Below are 23,082 nucleotides of genomic sequence, written 5' to 3' on the forward strand. Positions count from 1 at the left end.
AGTATAAATCTATGCTTTCAGAATATTTTAAACTTTTTAATTTGGGGAGCCCGGTCCTATGAGATAAACTTGCAGATGCCCTCATATTTGAAAAGTATGATTTTTGCTACTTTTATACAGATTTATTTGCTGTGAGCCTAAGAAAAGTTTATATATTAATTGCTAGTGTCTTTGGATATGCTCCTGGACCAAAGATTTTAAAGTATCAAAGATGAGAAATGCTATTAAAATGACAGTAATGCCATTTAGGTAGTATTTTCCCACATAAGTGAATTTTTTAAATACCAGAAGTATTAGCTTTTTAAGGATCAAAATATTTTGCGTGAACTTTTTGTTTTATATATAGAAAGCTTTTAAAGATTTCTATTTTTTCTTATCTTCTTAAACAATATAGGCGGCAATGTAAATAGCATAGATAACATAATTTAATCCTGATGGCTGAGGTCATAATTACAAACGTCAGTTATTCTCTTGCACTGAATTCACTTGTTACCTAGGGCAGTGAATCTCAGCATTTTTGGACCTTGGGGAACTTAAGTAGAGTGGAAGTTTCCACTGCCCATCTAGCACATACACACATCTTTCTACTTCCTATGAAAAAGAATATTTAGTGATAATAGTGAAATGTCATTACTGTACAAGCAAATGGTGGTAGTGTAATATGTATGGTATAATATGTATGTGTGTGTTTGCAGTAGGGGTAAGAATGATTGATATTTGACCCCATTATATGTATCACTCTAAATTAGAGGCCAAAATATGTATAGTTACTAACAAGTATATATTGATGAGCTATATTGATTGTTTTAATAAACTATCAATTCCCAGCAGGAAGAGCAGTTGAATTCCAATTTAAGGCAACACTGATAACGATGAATTGATAAGGTGTTTCTGCCTTCATGAAGTTGTAGGAATTCACACTGTGTGTGTGCTCAGTGGTAGTGTTGCAGAATTGTTATGAATGGCAACTATATTTAGAATACTGAATTCTGAATTGGAGTCCACATAAGTTCTAATAGCATGCTGTGAATACCAAGGTGTAGTTTCTTAGTGACTTACTTAGTAGGTGACAGTTGTCCCTTAGTCTTGGATAAAAATGAAAGTCAGTAGTATTATATACACTTTACTTCTTGAGAAATGAGGAAAAGACTTGGGTTTTTGGATTGGCTTCTTGCACATCAAGAAGACCTTTGCATGTTACCAGAGTATGCTTCGATTATGTAATCACTAACTCAGGAGCACTGAAGGTGTATGGATTTAATGTTTCTGAGCTGTATCTCCATCTGAGTTGTTGCTTTTTTTTTTTTTTTTTTTTAGTTGAACTACAACTAACATACACTGTTGTATTAGTTTTGGTTATACAATATAGTGATTGGACATTCTATACATTATGCGGTGCTCACCACGAGAAGTGTGGTACCATACAACGTTACTACAGTGTTATCGACCATATTCCCTGTGCTGTACTTTTTATCCCTGAGACTTAATTTTTTTTTTTTTTTTGTAACTGGGAGTTTGTACTTCTTAATCCCCTTCCTATTTCACCCCCCTCCCTCCTTGCCTCCCACAGCCTCCAGTTTATGAGTCTGTTTCTTAGTTGTTTCTCAGTTCTTACGCCTCTCTTCTTGCTGTTGTGAATGTGCCTTATGCCTGCTTTTAGTATCAGTTTCTCCAGGCTGCGTCCTCATTCCTGTCTGTTCCATTCACTTTAGCTTTATTCTTCTTGTTACTTCCAATCTGTTATGGATAGGAAAACCAGATAGAGTTGTTTAGAACTACTCTAAAGTTAGCATGTTGATTCTTAATAAGGATTCTCAGCGCGAGACATAGATTTATGTGTGTTTCTGTGACAACAGTTTCGGACACTCAGCCATTATTTTCTTCTGGGTTCTTGATGTTGTTTCAGATAGTGCAGGGTGCTGAATAAATGACACCTTTGAGTAGGTGAGATATTAACTAAATTAGAGGTTTAGTTTCCTAAATTAGAATTGGGGGATAAAATACTAACTAGAAAGCACATTATAGTAAAATATATTCAAGGAGGCAGCTTTTCATTGGAATTAAAGAGATGTTCCTTTTGTTATATCTGTATAGAGATAGTTTCTGAGATTTCGTTGTGTATGTTACTGTATTATCCTCCAAAAGATTTTGGCAGGAGGCTTTTAAAAAACTTTTGAGGTATAATTTATACACAGCAGCCCAAAGTTTTACACTGATTTCCCCTTATTCCCACTATCTATGGCCTGATTTTGTATACTTCTGGTTCAACAATATTTTTAAAAATACAAACTTAAAGCCTGATGTATATGCAGGGGTGTGCAGGTCAATGTATATAGGATCTGATACAAAGAATTACAGATTTTATTAATCCCCACAGGTTATATTTGAATATTAACACATTTGAGTTTTCCTGGGACATACACCAAACTAGCTAATAGTAAGAGTTTACTTTTTGTGTGATGAAGCGTATCTGCTAAAGTTGTGTTTTGTTTTGTTTTGTATCATTTTTATAGGCTCCCATGGTCCATTATTGCCTTTACCAAGTCGTTACAGAATGGGCTCTCGAGATACACCTGAGCTTGTGGCGTATCCGTTACCACAGGCTTCTTCCTCTTACATGCATGGAGGAAATCCGTCTGGTTCAGTTGTAATGGTTAGTGGATTACATCAGCTAAAAATGAATTGTTCAAGAGTGTTCAACCTATTCTGCTTATATGGAAATATTGAAAAGGTAAGTTTCATTTCATATTAATTTCTTTTGCTAGGATATCTAGCAGGAAAGTCTGAACAGGCAGTAAATACATGTGTCTTCGCCTTTTATTGGGAACATACAAGTTCTTTTAGTAGTAACCAATGTACACTAAAAATTCATTAGGTAGGAACTTCAGAAATTGTTTTTTGTTAGTAAGCGATCGGTATAGGTTGTTGGTACTAAAAATACTTTAAAAATAGAAGTCCAAAACAGTTTAATCAACCACTAGAGTATTATAGACATAAAGCCTGTATTAATTTTATCATTACAAAGAGTTTCTGTCTAGCATTTAACATGTTGAACTGTAGAATTTGAAAGAGCAGTTACTTTCGTGGAGCTTGAGCACAAGTCATGAATTTTTAGGAAAATCCTGGATTTATATACTTGGCCTTCCAAATGCTAGAGTTCTAGTATCTTCTGAGGAACAATGTGCTTTTAGCTCTATCAGTATTTGAAACTGACCCACTTTGAAAGAATGTGTCCAAAACTTTGTCTGGAGGCTTATACTCACTCAAAAAGTAGCAAAACATTTAAATTTTATATATTTTAAAGATCTTTAAAGAGCTGTAACCTTGTTTTCACTAGGCATATATTTCCCTGGATCTGTGATGTTTTGTTCATTGATATAAATACTTAAAATAGTTCTTATCATAAAGTAGATGCTAAACTGTTTTTTAAAGAATCATGGAAAACTTAACTGGGGAAGTGACCGGTAGTCTTAAGTCACCAATTGTTTGATACCCTTGCCAATTTGAGTTTCAGTACTGAGGTAATGTTATTTTTCTCTATTGTTTTAAGTGATTTTAGTGTTCTTTTCACTACAATAAAAAGGTATAAGCATGTGAGTCATAAATGTGTGGGAGGGGGAGCATGGCTTGAATAGTTGGTACTCTTAGTTCTTACTTGGTTTATCAATTCTAAAGCCTCCTTGATCTGAGGAAGCAACTCAGAAAATCTCTGAGACAAGAATTTCCTCAACATAACAATTTGACCACATTTAGAAAAGAAAGAAAATTCCACTTTTGGTCTAGGGCTAACATATGGGATATCTCTGCTTATGTAACTAGCCAGGAATACAGGGGATAGATTTAGCAATACTGGGAGAAGTAGTCCAGAATTTTTTCACACAGACATTTATCTTAAGACACCTAGGTGTTAGTTAAGGTTTAGGAACTGCATGTTTGATGACTAAGTGGGCTTTAGTGTGTATTTTAGCCTTATCACTTAGGTTGTCTCTTTGTGCTTATCATATTTGTAGATAATCAGAATCAGGCAGTTCAGTCAACATCTTCAGTATATCTTTGTCTTTTGTGTTATGAACTAATTGTCTCATGATTTAGAAACATAAATCACTTTGTGTGATAAATGCAAAATCTTCTGTGTGCTATTTGAACAATTCTAGTCCCATATCTCAAAAATTTTTAAACATTTTAAATAATATATTATGATACACTAATCTCAAGTTATGATAATCCTTTAAAAGACCTATATATAGTTAATTATTCCTCACCTTTTTTTGAGATTCATGAATATAAGAGCTCCATATTTAATATATTTAGTCATTATTAGATTTGTAGGATGTTATTGGATTAAATCAATGTATAGAAATTTTGCCCACAAGAAGACAGTTGATTTCGAGCAAAGCTGAAAAGTTCTACTATAGCTGAGTTCTGTTTAAATACAGGAGCAGTATAAAAATGCCAGGATAGCCGGTTAAAAAGGATAGTTAGTTGCAAGGGTGGGTATAAATGCTATGCTGCATTTGTTGTGTAAATATGTTTGTAGTGTTCTTTTAAGGCTAACAAATAAGAAGGGAGTATATTCAAGGTATCGTGAATGTTAGTGGTACAGAATAGCTATTTTAAGGACTTTCCAAGGGGCGGGGTACTATGCTGAATAATTATCATACTTTAACCCATCTAACCCTCATTACTACATTGTTATATATTAAAATTGGAATAATATAAGAGGATAAGTATGGCCTCTGTCCAAGATGTTATGAGAACTTGTGAAGTAAAGCCTGTGTTTTAAAGTGCCCCTAATCTTATACAAGCCTTCCTCCTGGCAGTGCTGTCTCAAGGCCATCTTGTATTATTTCTTACAGTATCTTGAGTATTGCCTTAACAGCATTCTGAAAAGTCGGTAGTTACTATTTACTTTAAAATTTTTGACCTACCTACCAGAATATAAGTTTCAAGAAGACTGTGTCTATTATGTTCACCATTAATTCCCAGTACCTCACACAGTGTTTATCAAAATATTTGAGGCACCTAGTAAATGTTTGTTGAATGAGTAAATATTGTTGAATCCTACCAGATGTTATCGTTATCTCCATTTCATAGGGAAGTCTGTGGCTCAGGGAAGTGAAGTAAATTGCCCCAAATCACACAATAAATAGCAGAGTCAGGGTAAGCCTGTGCTCTTCTTTATTGTGCTATATAATAGAATTATAGTCTTCCTTTTTTTTTTTAAAGTTTATTTATTTATTTTGAGAGGGAGAGTGCATGCACACAAGCAGTGGGAGGGGAGAGAATCCCAAGCAGGCTCCATGCTGACAGTGGGAGCTCAATTTCATGACCCATGAGATCATGACCTGAGCCAAAATCAAGAATCAGACATTTAAGCGACTGACCCATCCAGGCGCCCCTATCATCTTCCTTTTTAACTGTTGAATTTTAGTAAGAGCTAGGAGTGTGTAATAGCACAGCAGAATAAAGTCAAGATTCCAGGTGATCTTCTGTATTTGACATCAACCACTTAAATCATACTATCTTTCAGAAATTCTGTTACTGTAGAAGGGAAATAAATAGTCACCTTTTTGGGATTTTGTATTTACAGGTAAAGTTTATGAAGACCATTCCTGGTACAGCACTGGTAGAAATGGGTGATGAGTATGCTGTAGAAAGAGCTGTCACACACCTGAACAATGTCAAATTATTTGGGAAAAGACTTAATGTTTGGTAATTATCTTAAGTGGTAAATTTTAAAAGTGTTAAAAACTTCATTTTTATTAGAAACATTAATTTCAATTTCAGAATATTTTAATGTAATTGAGAGCACATTTGAAACTAGCACCTATAATGTTACCATTTTAGACAAAGTATGTTAGGGTCATATAATTCAGGTTTTGCTCACCTATACCTAGTTTTTAGTGTTACCATAAAACAGCATGTAAAAATGGGCAAGTTTTATGTAAAGTTTCCTAATACAAGACTGTATCTAAGCTATGAGTGATGGATTATAACTCAAACTAAATTTAAATATTCAAATAAATGTTTAAAATATTAAATATTTAAACCACATTTAAAATAGCTACATTTGTCTTATTTGTTAAAATTGAATGCAGGCATATGTATTAACATTTCGAGACTGTCTACCTGCTGCTTTTTATCTAACAAGCTATGTTCTGTACGTTTTTCCTTCCCAATCTTTAGTGTGTCTAAACAACATTCAGTTGTTCCAAGTCAAATATTTGAGCTGGAGGATGGTACAAGTAGCTACAAAGATTTTGCAATGAGCAAAAATAATCGCTTTACAAGTGCTGGTCAAGCATCTAAGAATATAATTCAGCCGCCCTCGTGCGTGCTGCATTATTATAATGTTCCATTGTGTGTCACAGAGGAGACCTTCACCAAGGTGGGTGCTGAAATAGAGTTGTGCAGAATGTTCTGTCTTATTTTAAAATTTAAAATATTTTAGCCTCATTTTAAAGTCTTGCGCTGTTCATCTACTTTTGATGTTAATAGTATTCTGTTATTTATTTGGTACTTTATAGTTCATTCTTTGGTCATTGTACTTTTCTGGCTTCCATTCTGCATTAGTCTTTTGTTGGTTTGTGGCTCAGTCTTTTTGAGAGTTGGATTGAGAGTGAGAGACCTTACTTCTGGAATCAGAAAGTTCTTTTACTATGCCCTTAAATCTTGCCCATAAAAAAATGTTATCTATCCCTACCTTTTTGCCTAAATGTAGGAAATATTTCAGAAAAGAATTGATTTTCTGGAACTCCACTCCCTACCTTAGACACTAGATAAATCTTGGTCAGCTCTGAAAATATGTATTTCAGTTACCAGTTTGTGGTTTTATTGTATAGCACTAAATAAGTTACATAGTTCACAGAATATCACTTTTTTTAGTTGATTTTCTCCTAGAACTTACTAATCTAAAAAGTGTTTGATTTAATTCATGCATGCCAGTCTTAAATGCTGCCATAAATTTACTTTCTTAAAAAAACAGGAATATTATTATTTTGGCCATATTTTTAATGGAGTTTTACATTTCTTTGACAGTTATGTAATGACCATGAAGTTCTTACATTCATCAAATATAAAGTGTTTGATGCAAAACGTAAGTGCACATTCCCTCTTTTTAGGTTTTCTGGTTAAACTGATGACAAGCAAATAACAACTAGATTTGTGTTTCTTTGTTTTGTTTTAGCTTCTGCCAAAACACTTTCTGGGCTGTTAGAATGGGAATGCAAAACTGATGCAGTGGAAGCCCTTACCGCACTTAATCACTACCAGATAAGAGTTCCAAGTAAGTGAAATTGTGTCATAATTATTCAATAGCAGTTACTGTCAAAACATTAGTAATTTTACCATAACACTTACTGTCTTTTTAATATAGAGAAGTACAAAGTAAAAAGGCATATAAATCCCACCCCCCACACAATCCTTATGTTAGTTCCCTATTGCTTGTATAACAGATTACCACTTTCAGCAGTTTAAGACAGCAAACTGAGGGTCAGTAATCGGTGGACAGTTTAGCTGGGTATTTCTAGCTTAGGATCTCTCGAGGTTGTGGTCAAGCTGTTTTCTGGGTCTACAGTCATTTCAAGTCATGCTTCGGGAGTGGGAAATCCATTTCCAAGTTCACTTACGTGGTCCTTTGCAAGTCCAGTCAAGTTACATTGGCCATTTCATGGTAGCTGGCTTTCTTCAGAGTAAGTGATCCAAAGGAAATGAGAGCAAAAACCAAACCAGAAGCCACAGTGTCTTTTATACCCTAATATTTGGAAATGACATACTATCATTTATGCTGTATTTTAATTGCACAGACCAACTGTGGTACAGTGTGGGAGGAGACTGTACAGGGCTATGAATATCAGAAGGGTGGATCATCGAGGCCATCTTGGATGCTGGCTCCCACAATCCCTCTTGATGTTTTTAGAAGAAAGTAATACATACATTTATATGGTTAAAAAGCTTAAAGCACATAAGGGTACAAAATGAAAGTTAAAGGTTTCTACAACTTATAATCTGTTTGTCTTCTTTATTCCTCCTCCAGTGTATGTATATCTACATTTTAAAAATTTACATAAAATGTTTTGTTTTTTTTTAATATTTTGAGAGGGTGCATGCATGCACCTGTGCGTGTATAAAAGTGGGGGAGGGACAGAGGGAGAAAAAGGGGGGGGAGAGAGAGAGAGAGAGAGAGAGAGAGAGAGAATCTCAAGGAGGCTCCTTGCTCAGTGTGGAGCCAGGTGAGGGGCTCAGTCTCACAACTATGAGATGGTGACCTGAGCCAAAATCAAGAGTTGGATTCTTAACTGACTGAGCCATCCAGGCACACCCACAAAATGGTTCTTCTTTGTTGTTGTTACTGTTGTTGTTGTTGTTAGCGCAAGTTGGGAAGAGGGACAGAGGGGGGAGAGAGAGAGAACCTTTTACTTTTTCATTTGAGAGAGAGAAAGCAGGAGAGAGGGGCAGAGGGTGAGAGACAGAGACAGAATCCCAAGCAGGCTCCATATTCAGTGCAGAGCCCAATGTGGGGCTCAGTCCCGTGACCCTGGGATCATGACCTGAGCCGAAATCAAGAGTCGGATGCTCAACCAACTGAGCCACCCAGGTGCCCCCAAAATGGTTCTCCTGTACATATTCTTCTTTGCCATACTGGTTTCATTTACTGTGTCTTAGAGCTGTTTCTGTATCAGCACATGCAAAGCCACTTTTTGTTTTTGTTTTTGTTTTTAAAGCACAGGCATAGTAGCTATTCATGGTAGAGATGTACCACAATTTGATTTATCATGAATACTGGTTTTAATTTGTATCAAATGAAATTGTCTCTCTGTTTAATCTTTCCAAAATGGTAAATGGCCTCTTTTTCTACCATGCAAAGAACACTCAAGTATATAACTTCTGAAGCGTTGTGCTGTGTACTTTGATCCTGGATCTAAAGGGTGTTAAAAGTTTATTTTTCTAAATATTGGAAGAAAAAATATTACTACTAACTTAATTAGGTATGATGAGGAAAGAAAGGAAAAATACACACTGAGGATTTATGGGTAGAATAACATATTGATGATTTGCTTTAAAATATTCTAGCTCCCAGGGGCACCTGGGTGGCTCAGTCGGTTGAGCATCCAACTTTGGCTCAGGTCATGATTTCAAGTCCCACGTCAGGCTCTGTGCTGACAGCTCAGAGCCTGGAGCCTGCTTCAGATTCTGTGTCTCCCTCTGTCTCCGCCCCTCCCCCACTCACGCTCTGTCTTTCTCAAAATGAATAAATGGTTAAAAAAAAATTGTTTTTTATATTCTAGCTCCCAAAAAGTGTGTGGAGGGTAGGTAGATAAAATAAGACTGTCAAATTTTGACAATTATTAAAATTAGGTGATAGAGGGGCACCTGGGTGGCTCAGTTGGTTAAGCGGCCGACTTTGGCTCAGGTCATGATCTCGTGGTCCCTGAGGTTGAGCTCCGCATCGAGCTCTGTACTGACATCTCAGAGCCTGAAGCCTACTTTGGATTCTGTGTCTCCCTCTCGTTGTGCCCCTCTCCAACTCATACTCTGTCTCTCTCACTCTCAAAAATAAATAAACATAAAAAATTAAAACAAAAAATTAGGTGATATATAGGGGTTTGTCATACTAATCTATAAATTTTTTTATGTTTGCAAATTTTAATTAAAAGATAAAAAATAAATAGGAATGTCTCCTCATTTAACTTTTTATCACAAAAGTAAATTTTAGGTAGTGAATCATAGCTTAATATTAGAAGGTTTTTATTTATTTATTTTTAAAGTTTATTTTTGAGAGAGAGATTGCAAGCAGGCTCCACCGGTAGTGTGGAGGCCGATGCAGGGCTTGAACCCATGAACCGTGAGATCATGACCTGAGCCGAAACCAAGAGCCAGACACTTAACTGACTGAGCCTCCCAGGCACCCCTCAATAGAAGTTTTTTAAAGGCTTAAAATTACATGTATATTTGAGACATAGACAAGATAGTATATGAATTTTAAACTCCTTGGAGGCTAGAACAATTTATCTTTTTATCCTCTCCAGTGTCATGCAAATACTTGTTATTTATAAGCTTTTTCCTTTATAGGAATGTTTTTCTTGAAGGATGATAGCTTTTAATACATTAAGATACCAGAATTATTTCTTTGCATAATCAAGTAAGGAAGAATTATTTCTGTCTAGTCTGAAAAGTTAAGGAAAAATGTATAAAATGGAAAAATTTTTGCGGATCATACTGTTTTTATTGAGTAATTTTAGAATTTAATAGTAGATCTTCTGGAACTTTTTCAGTTTATTAATATTTTCCTATACATTCCAGTCTTGTCCCATTTCCCAGCCTGTATTTGAATTGGCTTTTATAGAGGAACTGCCATTCTAATGTATTCTGCAAAGGGAGCTTTGCTGGTGAACATAAGCCTAATCCTATACTATTTATCTGTAATGATTAATTAATTCACTAAGAAGCATTGAGTTCCTCTGTGTGTCAGATAATGTTCAGCAGTAGGAATGTAACCGTGAACAGAGTCCCTGTCTTCATGTAGGTTAACTGCCGGTAGCGATGTACAGAAGTAATCTTCCCCTTCCCTTGCATAGAAATTTTCCTTCTTTATGTTTCTGCTCCTGATGCTATACGAAGGTGAAATAATTGACTGCTAATTCAAGGTAATCTTGAAAGTTTGATGAAGTGAACTGTTAACTTTGTTTTTTAATTTTTACAGATGGTTCCAATCCCTACACATTGAAGCTTTGCTTTTCTACATCATCCCATTTATAAGAAGAGAAGAGCATGTTAGAATTTATGTTCACCTTTATTACAGTTTTAAAGCTACACTTCATTAAAAAAAATCTAAGATTGTTGATCTAATGTTGCCTTGCTTCCTTTGATTTAAGATCCTGTTCTGTAATAAACAAATATTTTGCCTTGAGTAAATTTGTTGTAAAGTTAAATATTGAATTGTTTTCATTTTAAAATAGAATATCATAATGTAGACTATCTACAGCTTCCTTGTAGATTACTCAAATATATGGTTTCTAATCTTATTATTTTTCTTCCACAGTGAAAATATATTTGCATTCTTAATGCTAACTATCTGCAAGTATTTTTCCATTGTGTATGAGATTAATGCAGGTGAAAGTATTGCATTTTAATATAGAATTCCTATTATATGTTTAGATGTTTACGTATGTTGCAGTTATTCATATTAAACATAACTTGTATTTATTAAGTATTTTAATCAAGTTTGAGAATAACATTGCACATAATGAATTTTAAGTACTAAAGATTTAGCTGATTTTATATTTCTGAAAGGCTAACAGACATGGGTACACTTGTACAGTATGCACTCAAACTTATTTAAATTGGTGTAATTTTTTTTTTTTTTTTAAGTCATTGTCCATTTGTATTGACATGCCTCTGTTTCTAGTTCCAGTTTGGAGATTTTATAAAGTTACAACAATGAGTTAATGTGTTCATCTTCATTTGTTGCATGTGACTTGATCTTGAAAACACATCTGGTGTTTGGCATTGAGATTTTAATGGAAGTTATGATTAACAGTTCCTCTTCTTGCTAACCTGAGATCCATGGATGGGCTTTAGGGAGTTCGTGAACCCCTTAATATTGGATGTAGAATTTTGGGTACTTGCATTTTTATTTTTTACTCTTGAATCCATCAGTAATATATGTATTTTTCTATATGGTGCAAGGTGCAAGGTGTAAGGATCTATTTTTATTTTTATTCCAAACAGATAGCTATTTGTTTCAACACCATTTATTAAACATTCTTTCTCCCATTGGAACTGTTTTTTTTCCTTTTTTTGGAAAATAATATATCTCAAGGAGGTGTAAGGACTAAACATGGTATTAAGAGACTATAGCACACTTGTTATCAAATTCATAGCTTTTTTATAATAAAAATGTGATGTAGCCATTTTATATTTATCTTTAATAGAAGGGGAATATGTTTCATCTACCTAGAATAACTGAAGTCTATAGTTAGCAGTAGCAGTTTTGTGATCTTGAGACTTTTAAACAAATTTCCAAGTAGAAGTTCTATTTAGATCTTTTGTAAAAGTTTTATTTTGAATTTTAACATAAAAACAGTCTGCCTTAATCCATTTAGAAATGAGGCAGGGGTTTAAAAAATTTTAGAGCTGTTGAATAGGAAGTTAAGATGGAAAGTAAACACACGTTAACATTTATTTCCCCCTTGAATTTTAACAGCTGTGAACCAGTGTCCCTTTAGCCCTCTAAAGATCTAGAAAAATTTAAATTCAATCTAGAGGCATTACATGGAACCCAGTAAGTTATGCCAAGGGCACCTTGTGTATGAACTGTAAGTGTATGATACTGGGCTCTGTGTGTTCCTCATTCATTCGTTGCCAATTTTATGTTTACCTAACTCTATGATAACCAAATCTTTTTTTTTCCCCCTCCCCTATACTTTTTATATTTGTTGCAAAATGAAATTATCTTTATTTTAAAAGGTAATTTCTGAGTTTATGTAATAGTTGTCTCCCTCCCTTTCCCTTTTCTGAAAACTAATAGTGATGTCAGCATTCTAGATTATTTTGTGCCTAAGATTTTAGGAAACAAACCCATGGATGGTGACAAGTCTTAATTAATTTAGATTTGGCTTAAATGGTATTGACTTTTAGATATGAACTCTGTCTTAATACTCTTTCCCCAACAGAATGATGAGTAAATTCCTAAGGTGCAAAGTATTGTTAAGTTATACCTTGCTGATCTATACACTGGTATGTCAGCCCTATATTATTGTTATCAGGAATGTGTTTGACAGTTAACTTGGGTGTCACTACTGTTAATACCTGATACTATCTGATCCTGGAATGGAATTGGCTTTGGCAACATTCTGTATTTCCTTAGCCTTAACAACAATGTTAGATAAACATTCTTTGTGCTATCTTTCTGCTTTCAGGAGAACATGAAAGAGTAGATGCTATAGCTATAAAGAAATAATATTAGCTTTGAGTTTATTTTTTAAGTATTGGAATCCTATCCCATATCTAAATCCCATTAAATATTAGAAAATATATCTGTATAACTGAGTTAAGGAATATAAGCTGCCTTTTAAAATCCTCACTTTCCTGCTGAGGGTATTACCTCAAATAAAATTTATGGTTGCAGCTGACATGAGACTTACGAACATCCTAGTGATTTGGTTATCCAGACTATATTTTCTAGGACTCCAGTTGAGAGAAGAAAATAAAAATTACCAAATGGGGTTAGTTACATTTCATCTTTTCTTTTTTTATTGCAAGGATAGGTTGCTAGGTGACTGCTTTTTAGTAGTTACCATTGATACTCCATTCTTGCTAGAATAAAGATATTTTGACCATAGAGCATTCTTCCATAATTAGGAAGCAAAAGCACAAGGAACTTCGCTTCACTTAAAAAGTTCTTCAGGTGGGGCACCTGGGTGGCTCAGTTGGTTAAGCGTCTGACTTTGGCTCAGGTCATGATCTCAAGGTTCGTGAGTTCAAGCCCTGTTTTGGGCTCTGCCCTGACAGTGAGGAACCTGCTTGGGATTCTCTTTCCCTCTCTCTCAGCCCCTTACCTGTGCATGCATGCCTGCTCTCTATAGCTCTCAAAAATAACTAAACATTAAAAAAAAAAGAATTTTGTAAATACAAACTCTTTTTGTATACAGTACAATGAATTTCATAGGAGTGCAACTACCTTGTACATCAAGGAAAGATGATTGCAGTATTTCCGAGAGTTCTTTGCTATTTTGGAAAATTAGGTCATTGAAAGATTGAGTTGACATTACATTGATATTATAACACATCAGGGTCAGTTTTCATTTGCAGCAGTCATACTCATCTCTTTGTCTTCTACTGTAACCATTCCTGAACATTTATGCTTCACAGTATGCAGGTCAGGTTTTATATAATTAAGGTTTTATGTTGTTTTCCTTCAAATATTGTGTGTGCATGTGCATGCATGTGTGTGTAGGTAGGTGGGAGGGTAGGTAGGTATAATCAAGGAAGTTTATTTGAGCATAATGTTAAAGGTGTCAGATTGTGTGGATTGGGAACCATTGCTTTAACCTAATCTGGTTCTGGGTTGAACTGGTAAACCTAGGTTGATCCAAAGACAGTGAAGCCTAGGATTTGTTGAAGAAGGGGTAAGGAGATGCTCTCCCAAAGTCGTGTGGTCTGCATTTATGAGGTAGGCCTGGGACTGTATTGCCATTTTGCTATCTTGAGAGATACCAGCAGGTGGAGAAAAAAAGAAACAGAAGAGGATAGAACTAATTTAGACAGCTGTGGAAACCACTGTGAGCATAGGCTACTTTGCTTATGCTCCGTAGACTCCTGTCTTCAGAGTTCCCTTCTCAGTTTGAAGTCCTAGCTAGACATTTTTAAGAATGTCTAAGTGCCTAAATCTCACCTTAAGCCATTGTAGTGTACAAACAACACAAATGAAAGAGTACAGAGAATTGTTTGACAGGTAGCCCTGTTTTTAAACTGAGCTATTTTTATCTTTTTGCCAGTCTGGGCTTATGACTCCCATTGTATTTTCCCACTTTGAATTTTTTTGTCCTAAGTAGTACCATAAAGTTTAAACATAAGTCAAATACCTCTGGACACTTTTCTATACTGAAGCTATTCTCTGTAGGTTTGTTAGGGAGTTGCTTTTAATATATACTCAACCTAAAAATTCTCTCCGTTGTGTACTTCACTCCTTTTATGTAAATCTTACAGAACTTAATTGAATTAAGTAGAAGCACTGAATTAGTGGCAATTTCTGATTTGAAAACATACACAGCTCCCTAATATGACACAGTAATCAGACCAAAGCTACTGAACAACCTTGAAATATTTGCTTTGAGTTGATTTGGTAATCTGGTTATCATTTGTTTTTTTCTCCTGAGAAACACCAAGAGAAATCAAGAGCAATATTAATTCTTTCTGGGGAATAGTTATGGATTATTGAAAGTCTGGAAAGTAAACTAGTAAATGGCCTCAAATATTGTGATTATTACCATAATTTAAGTATTAGCTAATTAGGTAACTGAATACCAGTGGGATAGTTGGGGGACTTGAAACCTGATTATAATTTAGGATTGTGAAACTTAGGTTGTTAAGATGGTTATTGAAGTGGTTTTGTTTATTTGAAATACCTTTTTTTTTAAGACAGTAGGGTGAGAAAAACGTAGATAACACCTGTGTTGCATAGTAATACTTGGCATGATTTGCAACAGTTAGAAAAGAGGATTTCGCAGGTGGCACGGGAGGGGAGGGGTCGGACGGTTGGAGGGCTGAGGAAGAGGAACGATTCCATGAGTAGAAACTAGAATCCTACTGATAGCCAGTCCATCTGCAGATTTTGCCTTAGTTTCGACAAAAACCATTCCAGAAATGTCGCTTGCAACCATTTGGCTTCTTGGACGTTTAACTCATTTATTTATTTTTAATATCTGTTAAGCGCATGGAATGTACCAGACATTAGAAGTTCAAACAGACAGTTAGCTTGTAACAGTCAGTAGGTTAATTTGAGCTTACAAAGGAACCAATAGAAGAATGGCAAAGGTATCTTCCCAGATAGGAAACACTATTTCCTAAGTAGGAGGAACTAAAAATCAATTAGTGAATCTCTGATCTCTGAGTAATATATTTAAATCTGTTCTTTTGTGAATTCTATAAAATGGAAAAATGAGGTCAAGGAGTGATTAGCACTGCGTGGGTGTGTGGAGGGCAGCGGTATGATAATTATGTTTCACAAACTAATGATGAGAAGCCCAGATACTGTGATCTGTTAAAGTTTAACAAAACGTTGTAGGGATGCTATGACCTGAAGTTCAATTTGACGTAAAACCCAGATGTTAATCCTTAAGATTCTTATATGAACAAAAAAGCCCTTTTGTTTCATTAAGTTAATTGATCTTTCTCAGTGACTGGAAGTGTTAGCTGTATTTGCCCAAAGTATTAATTGCTGTGGTAAAATGACAGAAAGTAGAATAGGTAAAATGACAGAAAGTAGACTGGGGGAGGGGTGAGGGGTGAATGGGGAGTGACAGCTAACGGGTACAGGATTTTGGTGGGGGTGGTGTGTGATGATATTCCTCTGGAACTAGATGGTGGTGGTGGTTAACCAAATTGTGATGTACTAAATGCCATGGAATTGTACACGTTAAAATGGGAATAAAAAAAAGGTCTGGCCCAGCGACCCTTCAGTTTAGAGAAGGGTCAATACAGTGAGTGCGTCAGGACTTTTCATGTAGCTGGCTAGATAGGTTGAGGAAGGAATGTGGGGCATAGGGGGAAAGTGGGTTACTTTTACCAACACCAGCAGAAGATGTGATTCTAGATCTGGTTTATGGTTGTATTGCTCTGATGGCTGGTCACTTCTCGTCTGTCATCCTGGACTATGGGGCAGGGGAGTTGGAGCCAGGAAAGAGCCCACTGGAGTTTTGTGAACAGTGAGCAGTTAGGAAAGAGGGTTTGGGAAAGGGAGGGACGATTCCATAAGTGAAAAGTAGAATTTCTCTGGATTCCTAAACCAGGGTAGTGCGCTAGCTGCTCAGTTCAGGTTCTGCTGGGATTCCGTCCTAAGTTTTGAGCTGTCTTCGCTTAAGGAGCCTCAGCCTACAGGCAGACGTTTATAATTCTACCCAAATTTCCTTGAAAGTTCATAGACTGTCTTATCCAGTCTACCTGATTGTATTTGGACTTTGATCCATTTGCTAACATTCATAGTTGCTTCAAAGTCTTGAGCAATTAGACCCTGGCTTATATAGAAAATAATATGTGAAACCAAAAATGTTTATGTATATAATATATAAATTTTTGCTCATGGTTTGCTCAAGAGAGCTTTAGGAGACTTATCTAAAATGAGAAGGCTAATGCATTTTGTTTTATGCATCTGTACGATACATGATAAAACCTAAGCGTTTTCTGCCTAATACAAAATAATTGAGAGGACTGATGCCAATATCAATGACCTCAATCATGGTAGAGCTTTTCTTGCTAAACTGTTATAAGTAATATCTACAGAGCTGTTGCCAATCCAAATTCATTGTTCTAAAAAGGCCTCATACAATTGTTTATTTAACAGCAAGATACTTCTCAGCAAAGTGCTGTTGTTTGAGCTGAAATTTCTACCACTGGACCAAAAAGACCAAAATCGTTTCACAGCCTATTGTACCTCCTCCTGCTGTGTAATAACCCTGTGCTCCCTAGAGTTTCTGCTCTAAACACTAGTCTCAGTTAGTAAAACCTGTTATTTTCCTTAGTTCATTTATGTTTCTGAGGAAGGTAGGACCGCTTTGGGGAATTATTTCCATTATGTGTGAATGAGGACCACATGGTTTATAAATTGTAGAGTAAGACCCTGCAAATGCACAGGGCAAACATGTTAGAGCCCCACCCTCAACCTACTTGCCATCAGGTGTGACACATTGGACTGAGCTGTAACTATAACCCAAGGTTGTTTAATGGGCTGTGGTGCTTTTCCAATGAAGAGCATGTGATTGTATTTGGTGCAAAGGGCAGAGACTGAGGAAGGAGAGCTGGATTGTAGTAATGGTTCCTAGGTCTAGTGTTGATACAGTGTAGGGTTTAGGCTGGGTGACGCTGTTTGCTCAAGAAAGCAGTTCTATTTGGTGGTGTTTTGTTGTTGTTTCTTTTCTGACCTAGCAGTTCTCAATTGAGGAAAGGGGCTGTTGAAATTATTTGGATAAAATCGGTAAAATTGTTCCTGAGTAACAGGTGTTTTTTTGTCTAAATTATCCAGATAGGTTTCCTAAATGGATCAAATTAATTATTTTTGTTGCCTAGTAATTTTGCAAATTTTCTAGTGAATAGAGGAAAGGATCAGGCTGCCTACCAATTTCTTGCATCTGGAATGTTCATGTGAAGATCCTTAAAGCTGGTATATGTCACAGAAGTAGCTTGGATAAGGGGAAGAAATTTCTATCCTAGCTTATGGGAAGCTAGCTGAGGAGATCATTGCCAAGCAACAGTGGTTCCATTCCATGGTATTCCCTAATGACATCAGCCACCTCTTAATGCGGGTTATGGGTAAGATAGATGGGGCCAGGTTATGTGATGGAGGAGGGGAATGACAGTGTTGGCATACCTGGGTATTGGGTTTGCCTTTCTAAGCTTGCAGTATCTGAGGTACACCGGATGATTCTGACTCAGAGTGGGAGCAAAGAAACACAGTAGTTAGAATTTTTATTTTGTTCCCCCCAAAGCTATGTGGCTTTGAGAAAAATCTAGACATTTGTGATCACAAGAAAATCTCACTGTGCATTGCCCATCTTGTGAGAGGGAGTGATCGTAGGCATTTTAAAAATAGCTCCATTAAATGGGCGACACCTTACTGGAAAGACCTGGATTATAGTCTGTCTGGACTGTAGTCACACTATATCAACCAAAAGTCCTGCTGTGATCATCTTGCCAACTCCCAAAGATTCTTAGAAGAAACCTTTCTGTCCTGGCAGACAGGTGAGTGGATACAATGCAGGAAAAGACACTGTGCCTTGATTGTGGGACCTGGCTTCTTTGTCCCAGCTACTCTACTAATGAGCTGTGTGACCTTGAGCGAAGTCATTTAAGGTCCCTTAAACCTTAGATCCTTTATGTGTAAGATGAGAATAATAGTATCTGTCCTACTTACCTCACAATGAAATAATATATATAAAAATACTTCTGGTGGTAGTCCATACAAATCTTTAGGACCGATAGGGGGCACTTCCATTGGAGAGGGCCTTTGCACTGCCATGGGGCTGACACTTGGGATGGAAATATAAGCGGTCACAACCCAATCATTGTCATTTCAAATTCATGGTCAGCTGCTCCTTTGAGAATTTTTCAGCAATAAAAAAGGATTTTATAGATTAAAAAGTAGGATATCTCAGATACAGAAAATCCAACAAGTTGATGGTTGTAATTATTTCAACCTAGTTGGACAGTTTTTTTTATGACTTGGCTTACTCCTACAATCTCAATAAAAGCCCTCCTAAATTCTTTTTTTTTTTTTATAAGTTTATTTTGAGAGACAAGAGTGTGAGCAAGGGAGGGGCAGAGAGAGAAAGGAGAGAGAATCCCAAGCAGGTTCCTCACTGTCAGTGAGAAGCCCCATGTGGGGCTCAAACTCACAAACCGGGAGATCATGACCTGAGCCAAAACCAAGAGTAGGATGTTTAACTGACTGAACCACCCAGACAACCCCAAAAGCCCTCCTAAATTCTAAAGGCAGACAAAATTAAACTGTTTAAGAGAAGTTTATATGATAGAATTTCACTTTTAGTATTAAATATACATAAATTACATATATTTGTATACACATGTTATAGTACATTGAGGTCTCTTGCACAACCAGGATGTGGCACATATTGACGCTTTTTTTATGAATACGGAGTTTTGAAGTCATAATATTGGATTTTCACCTATGTTGGCTGTATGTGTGATGTATTTGACATAATACTCCCTTGGTCGAGCCTCTTTATCATACTGCTGGGAAATGGGAAAACACACTATAACTCCTAATGATCAATTTGTAAGTTTTTTCCAGGAAGTCACTGTTATGAAGACTGATTGCCTGAATATTTCTTGCTGGCACTACACGAAGTATAGAGTTGGATACATTTATGCTCTGTGAAGAAGTACTTTAACAGGAGTTTGAAAGGCGCCAACTAGATTATAGCAAATAGTGCCCATCAATCTTAGTTTTGTCAGTCTGGATTTGATTTTTTTTTTCTCAGTTGTAACATTTCTAGGCTGAAGAAAAGAGTTCCAATTTTTCCTTCCTTCCTTCCTTCCTTCCTTCCTTCCTTCCTTCCTTCCTTCCAATGAAGTATCTCTTCTTTCATCAAAGACCCAAGATTTCTTCCATCATTTAGTTGTCTCCTTTCTGGGGCTTTTCCAGTTCCCAGATGTGGTAAGCAGAACCCTTAGAAGGAAGAGTGCTGAGGGGGAAAGACGGTAGGATTTGGAGTCAGAAATCCTGGGTTCATGGCCTCACTCTGCCCTTTATCAGCTATAATGAGCCTGAACAAGTCCTTTAAAATGGACTGAGCCTCGGTTGTTTATTAATGTATAAAGTGGAGATGTAAATATCTCCTTCATCCATTTAAAAATAAATCGTCTTCCAGTAGGCCTTGGGTGCCATTTTACAGTGACCCTATTTTTTTCTCATTTTGAAAGGGGCCGTTAGACTAGGAATGTCCATAAGTGCAAGAGGAATCTTTGTATTTCCTTTCCCTTTCTTAGCACCTGATCCTTCGAGTCAGGGTCTGTCCCATGAAATTGTTTTCAAAGATGAGAGCTGTCTCCATTCATGCCAAAGCTACAGCTTGACCTTGCGTAACTTTGTGACCGAGAGGAAGGAGCAAGCATGCTTATCAAGGGGAAGATAACACAAATCTAAAAGGAAGTTATAATATTGAAGACCACAGAATTGAGATTAAAAACTATCTTGACAGCCTGCGGCCCTGAGTTGGAAAGAATAAGATGAAATTTAATTGAGATAAGAAAAGGTTCCTCACTTAAGTTTAATAATAGCTAACATTTATTGAGCAGTGAGGCACTGCTAAGTGTGTGTGTTACATAGTTCTTATGATAGTTGGGATAGGTGCCAGCATTATTACAAAGATGAAGAAATTTAAAGTAACTTGTCCAAGGTTGTTCAGCCATTGGCTATTAGAACCAAATTCCAACCCCTGAGGATTCCAGAGCACACATACTTAATTGCCCACCGAGATGTCCCAAGTCCTAATCCCCAAAACTTGTAACTATGTAACCTTTATGGCAAAAAGGATTTTGCTGATGTGAGTAAATTTACTTTTGTATGGGGAGAGTATCTTGGATTATCAGGTGGGGCCAATCTAATCACATGAGTCTTTGAAACTGAGACACTCGTCTGTCTGCATTGAGGGAGGAGATAGGAGGAGGGATTCAAACATGGGAACAACTCGACCTGCTGTTGGTGGTTTTGAAGATGGAGGATGGAAGCCACAAGTCAAGGAATGTGGGCAGCTTCTAGAAGCTGGGAACAGCCATCAAGCTGACAATCAGAGAGCAAATGGGGGTCTCAGTGCTGCAACTGCAATGAACTGAATTATACCAACAACCTGAATGAGCAAAGACGTGGATTCTCCCCAGAACCTCTGAGCAGGAACACAGCCTTGATTTTAGCCAAGTGAGACCAATGTCAGACTTCTGATCTATTGAACTGTGTGGTAATTAATTTGTGTTGTTCAGACCATTAAGTGTGTGGTAATTTGTTATGACAAGAATAGAAAACTAATAGAGTTGCATTAGTTTTCTGACAGAAACCTGGTTGGACCTCTGGGGGCTTCTGCTGACCACAGTCTAAATACAGGTGTACCTCAGAGATAGTGTGGGTTCAGTTCCAGACCACTGCAATAAAACAATAAAGCAAGTCAAACGAATTTTTTGGTTTCCCAGTGCATATAAAAGTTATGTTTATACTATAGTCGATGAAGTGTACAATACTAGTATGTCTAAAAAACAATGTTCATACTCGAGCCCACGAAGTGCGAGATCATGACCTGAGCCGAAGTCAGACGCTCAACCGACTGAGCCACCCAGGTGCCCTTATTTTTGTGATATTCTTGATGTGGGGTTTATATATTTTTTGTGAAGCTTACTTCTAGCTGTATTGTTGTATTTTTACTGTGAATTGAAACTTTCATATTTTCTAACTAGTTATTGCTACTATAGTGTTAAGCTATTGAATTCAGAATACTTAACCCTTATTTTCCCATTCCACTGGATTTTCTTATTAATCCTGATAATTTTTAAATTGAGTATCTTGGATTTCCCTCGGTAGACAGTTGTAGCATTTGAAAATAATTGCACTTTGTCTTTTCCTTTCCAGTGTTTAAACTTGTCATTTTGTTTTTGTCTCGTCCCATTGACTTATTGGCATTTTGAGTCAGCTGTTTTGACAATAGAGACATTTTTACACAACCTAAACACAAATCACTAAATAATCTTTGTTTTTCCAAAATGAAATAATAACTAGTGCATATCAAGTGTTTATTGCATGCCAAGCTGGTTCTTTGCATTTTACATACATTAATCTACTCCTTAAAACAACCGTATGTAATAATGGCAAACTGAGGAACAGAGACACGAAGCAACTTGCTGAAGGCTGAACAAGGGAGTGGTGCTCAGATTTGAACCCAGGTCATAGTCTTAACTATTTTATTTTTATTGAAAAATACATATATTTATTTTGAGAGGTAGAGGGCGTGCGTGAGCAGGGGAGGAGCAAAGAGAGAGGAGGAGAGAGATCCCCAAGCAGGCTCTGCACTGACAGTACAGAGCCCAACACAGGGCTTGACCCCACGTACAAGATCATGACCTGAGCTGAAATAAAGAGTTGGATGCTCAACCGACTGAGCCACCCAGTGCCTCTTAACTATTTAAAATTGCTTCTAAATGAATAAAACAAAAATGCCTTTCTTAACTTTTCTGACTGTAAAAGTAAGACATGCTTATTACAAAAGATTCAGTCAAATAGGTGTAAACAAAAGGAAAATCATCTCTAAGTTCACTATCCTCTTCTCTGCAGAATATCCACCGTGAGATAGAATGGTAACTTAATTTCACACCGATGGGTTTTGCATGTAGCTTTTGAGCACTTGTTTATATGCTCCTGATCCTCTGGGGGCACGTGAGTGGCTCACTAAGTGTACAACTTCAGCTCAGGTCATGATCTCACAGCTCGTGGGTTTGAGCCCTATGTCGGGCTCTGTGCTGACAACCCAGAGCCTGGAGCCTGCTTTGGGTTCTGTGTCTCCCTCTCTTTCTGCCCCTCCCCCGCTCATGCTCTGTCTCTGTCTCTCTCAGAAATAAACATTAAAAAAAATTTTATATGCTCCTGACCTGATACTCCGGATTGGAATTTCTTGGTCAAAAAGTTATTCACATTTCAAATTTTGGTGGAATTGTCAAATTGAACTGCTCACTCCAAGAAAGACTGAACTATTTTTTTTAAGGTTGAACTGTTAAACTTTGTTAACCTCATAGGTGAAAATTAGCTCAATATTATTTTAATTTGCACATTTATTATAATGTATTTTTATATATTTTAACCATCTT

The 23,082-nt window shown here is 36.5% G+C and overlaps 1 protein-coding gene and 1 pseudogene across 2 annotated transcripts in view; both read left to right on the plus strand.

Moving 5' to 3' along the window:
• Positions 1-11,443, plus strand: part of HNRNPLL (heterogeneous nuclear ribonucleoprotein L like) — a 37,706-nt gene extending 26,263 nt beyond the window's left edge. For both annotated transcript variants that reach the window (XM_047851160.1, XM_047851159.1), the window contains 6 exons: positions 2,514-2,731; positions 5,591-5,712; positions 6,187-6,388; positions 7,039-7,096; positions 7,187-7,285; positions 10,703-11,443. In XM_047851160.1, the coding sequence (XP_047707116.1) occupies positions 2,514-2,731; positions 5,591-5,712; positions 6,187-6,388; positions 7,039-7,096; positions 7,187-7,285; positions 10,703-10,758 (755 nt within the window). In that variant the 3' untranslated portion in view covers positions 10,759-11,443. The remainder of the gene's footprint in view (positions 1-2,513; positions 2,732-5,590; positions 5,713-6,186; positions 6,389-7,038; positions 7,097-7,186; positions 7,286-10,702) is intronic.
• LOC125163139 (uncharacterized) lies at positions 4,680-4,780 on the plus strand (annotated as a pseudogene).
• Positions 11,444-23,082: the final 11,639 nt, after the last annotated feature.

The sequence above is a fragment of the Prionailurus viverrinus genome, chromosome A3 (genome assembly GCF_022837055.1).
Source record: "Prionailurus viverrinus isolate Anna chromosome A3, UM_Priviv_1.0, whole genome shotgun sequence".
Taxonomy (NCBI): Eukaryota; Metazoa; Chordata; class Mammalia; order Carnivora; family Felidae; genus Prionailurus; species Prionailurus viverrinus.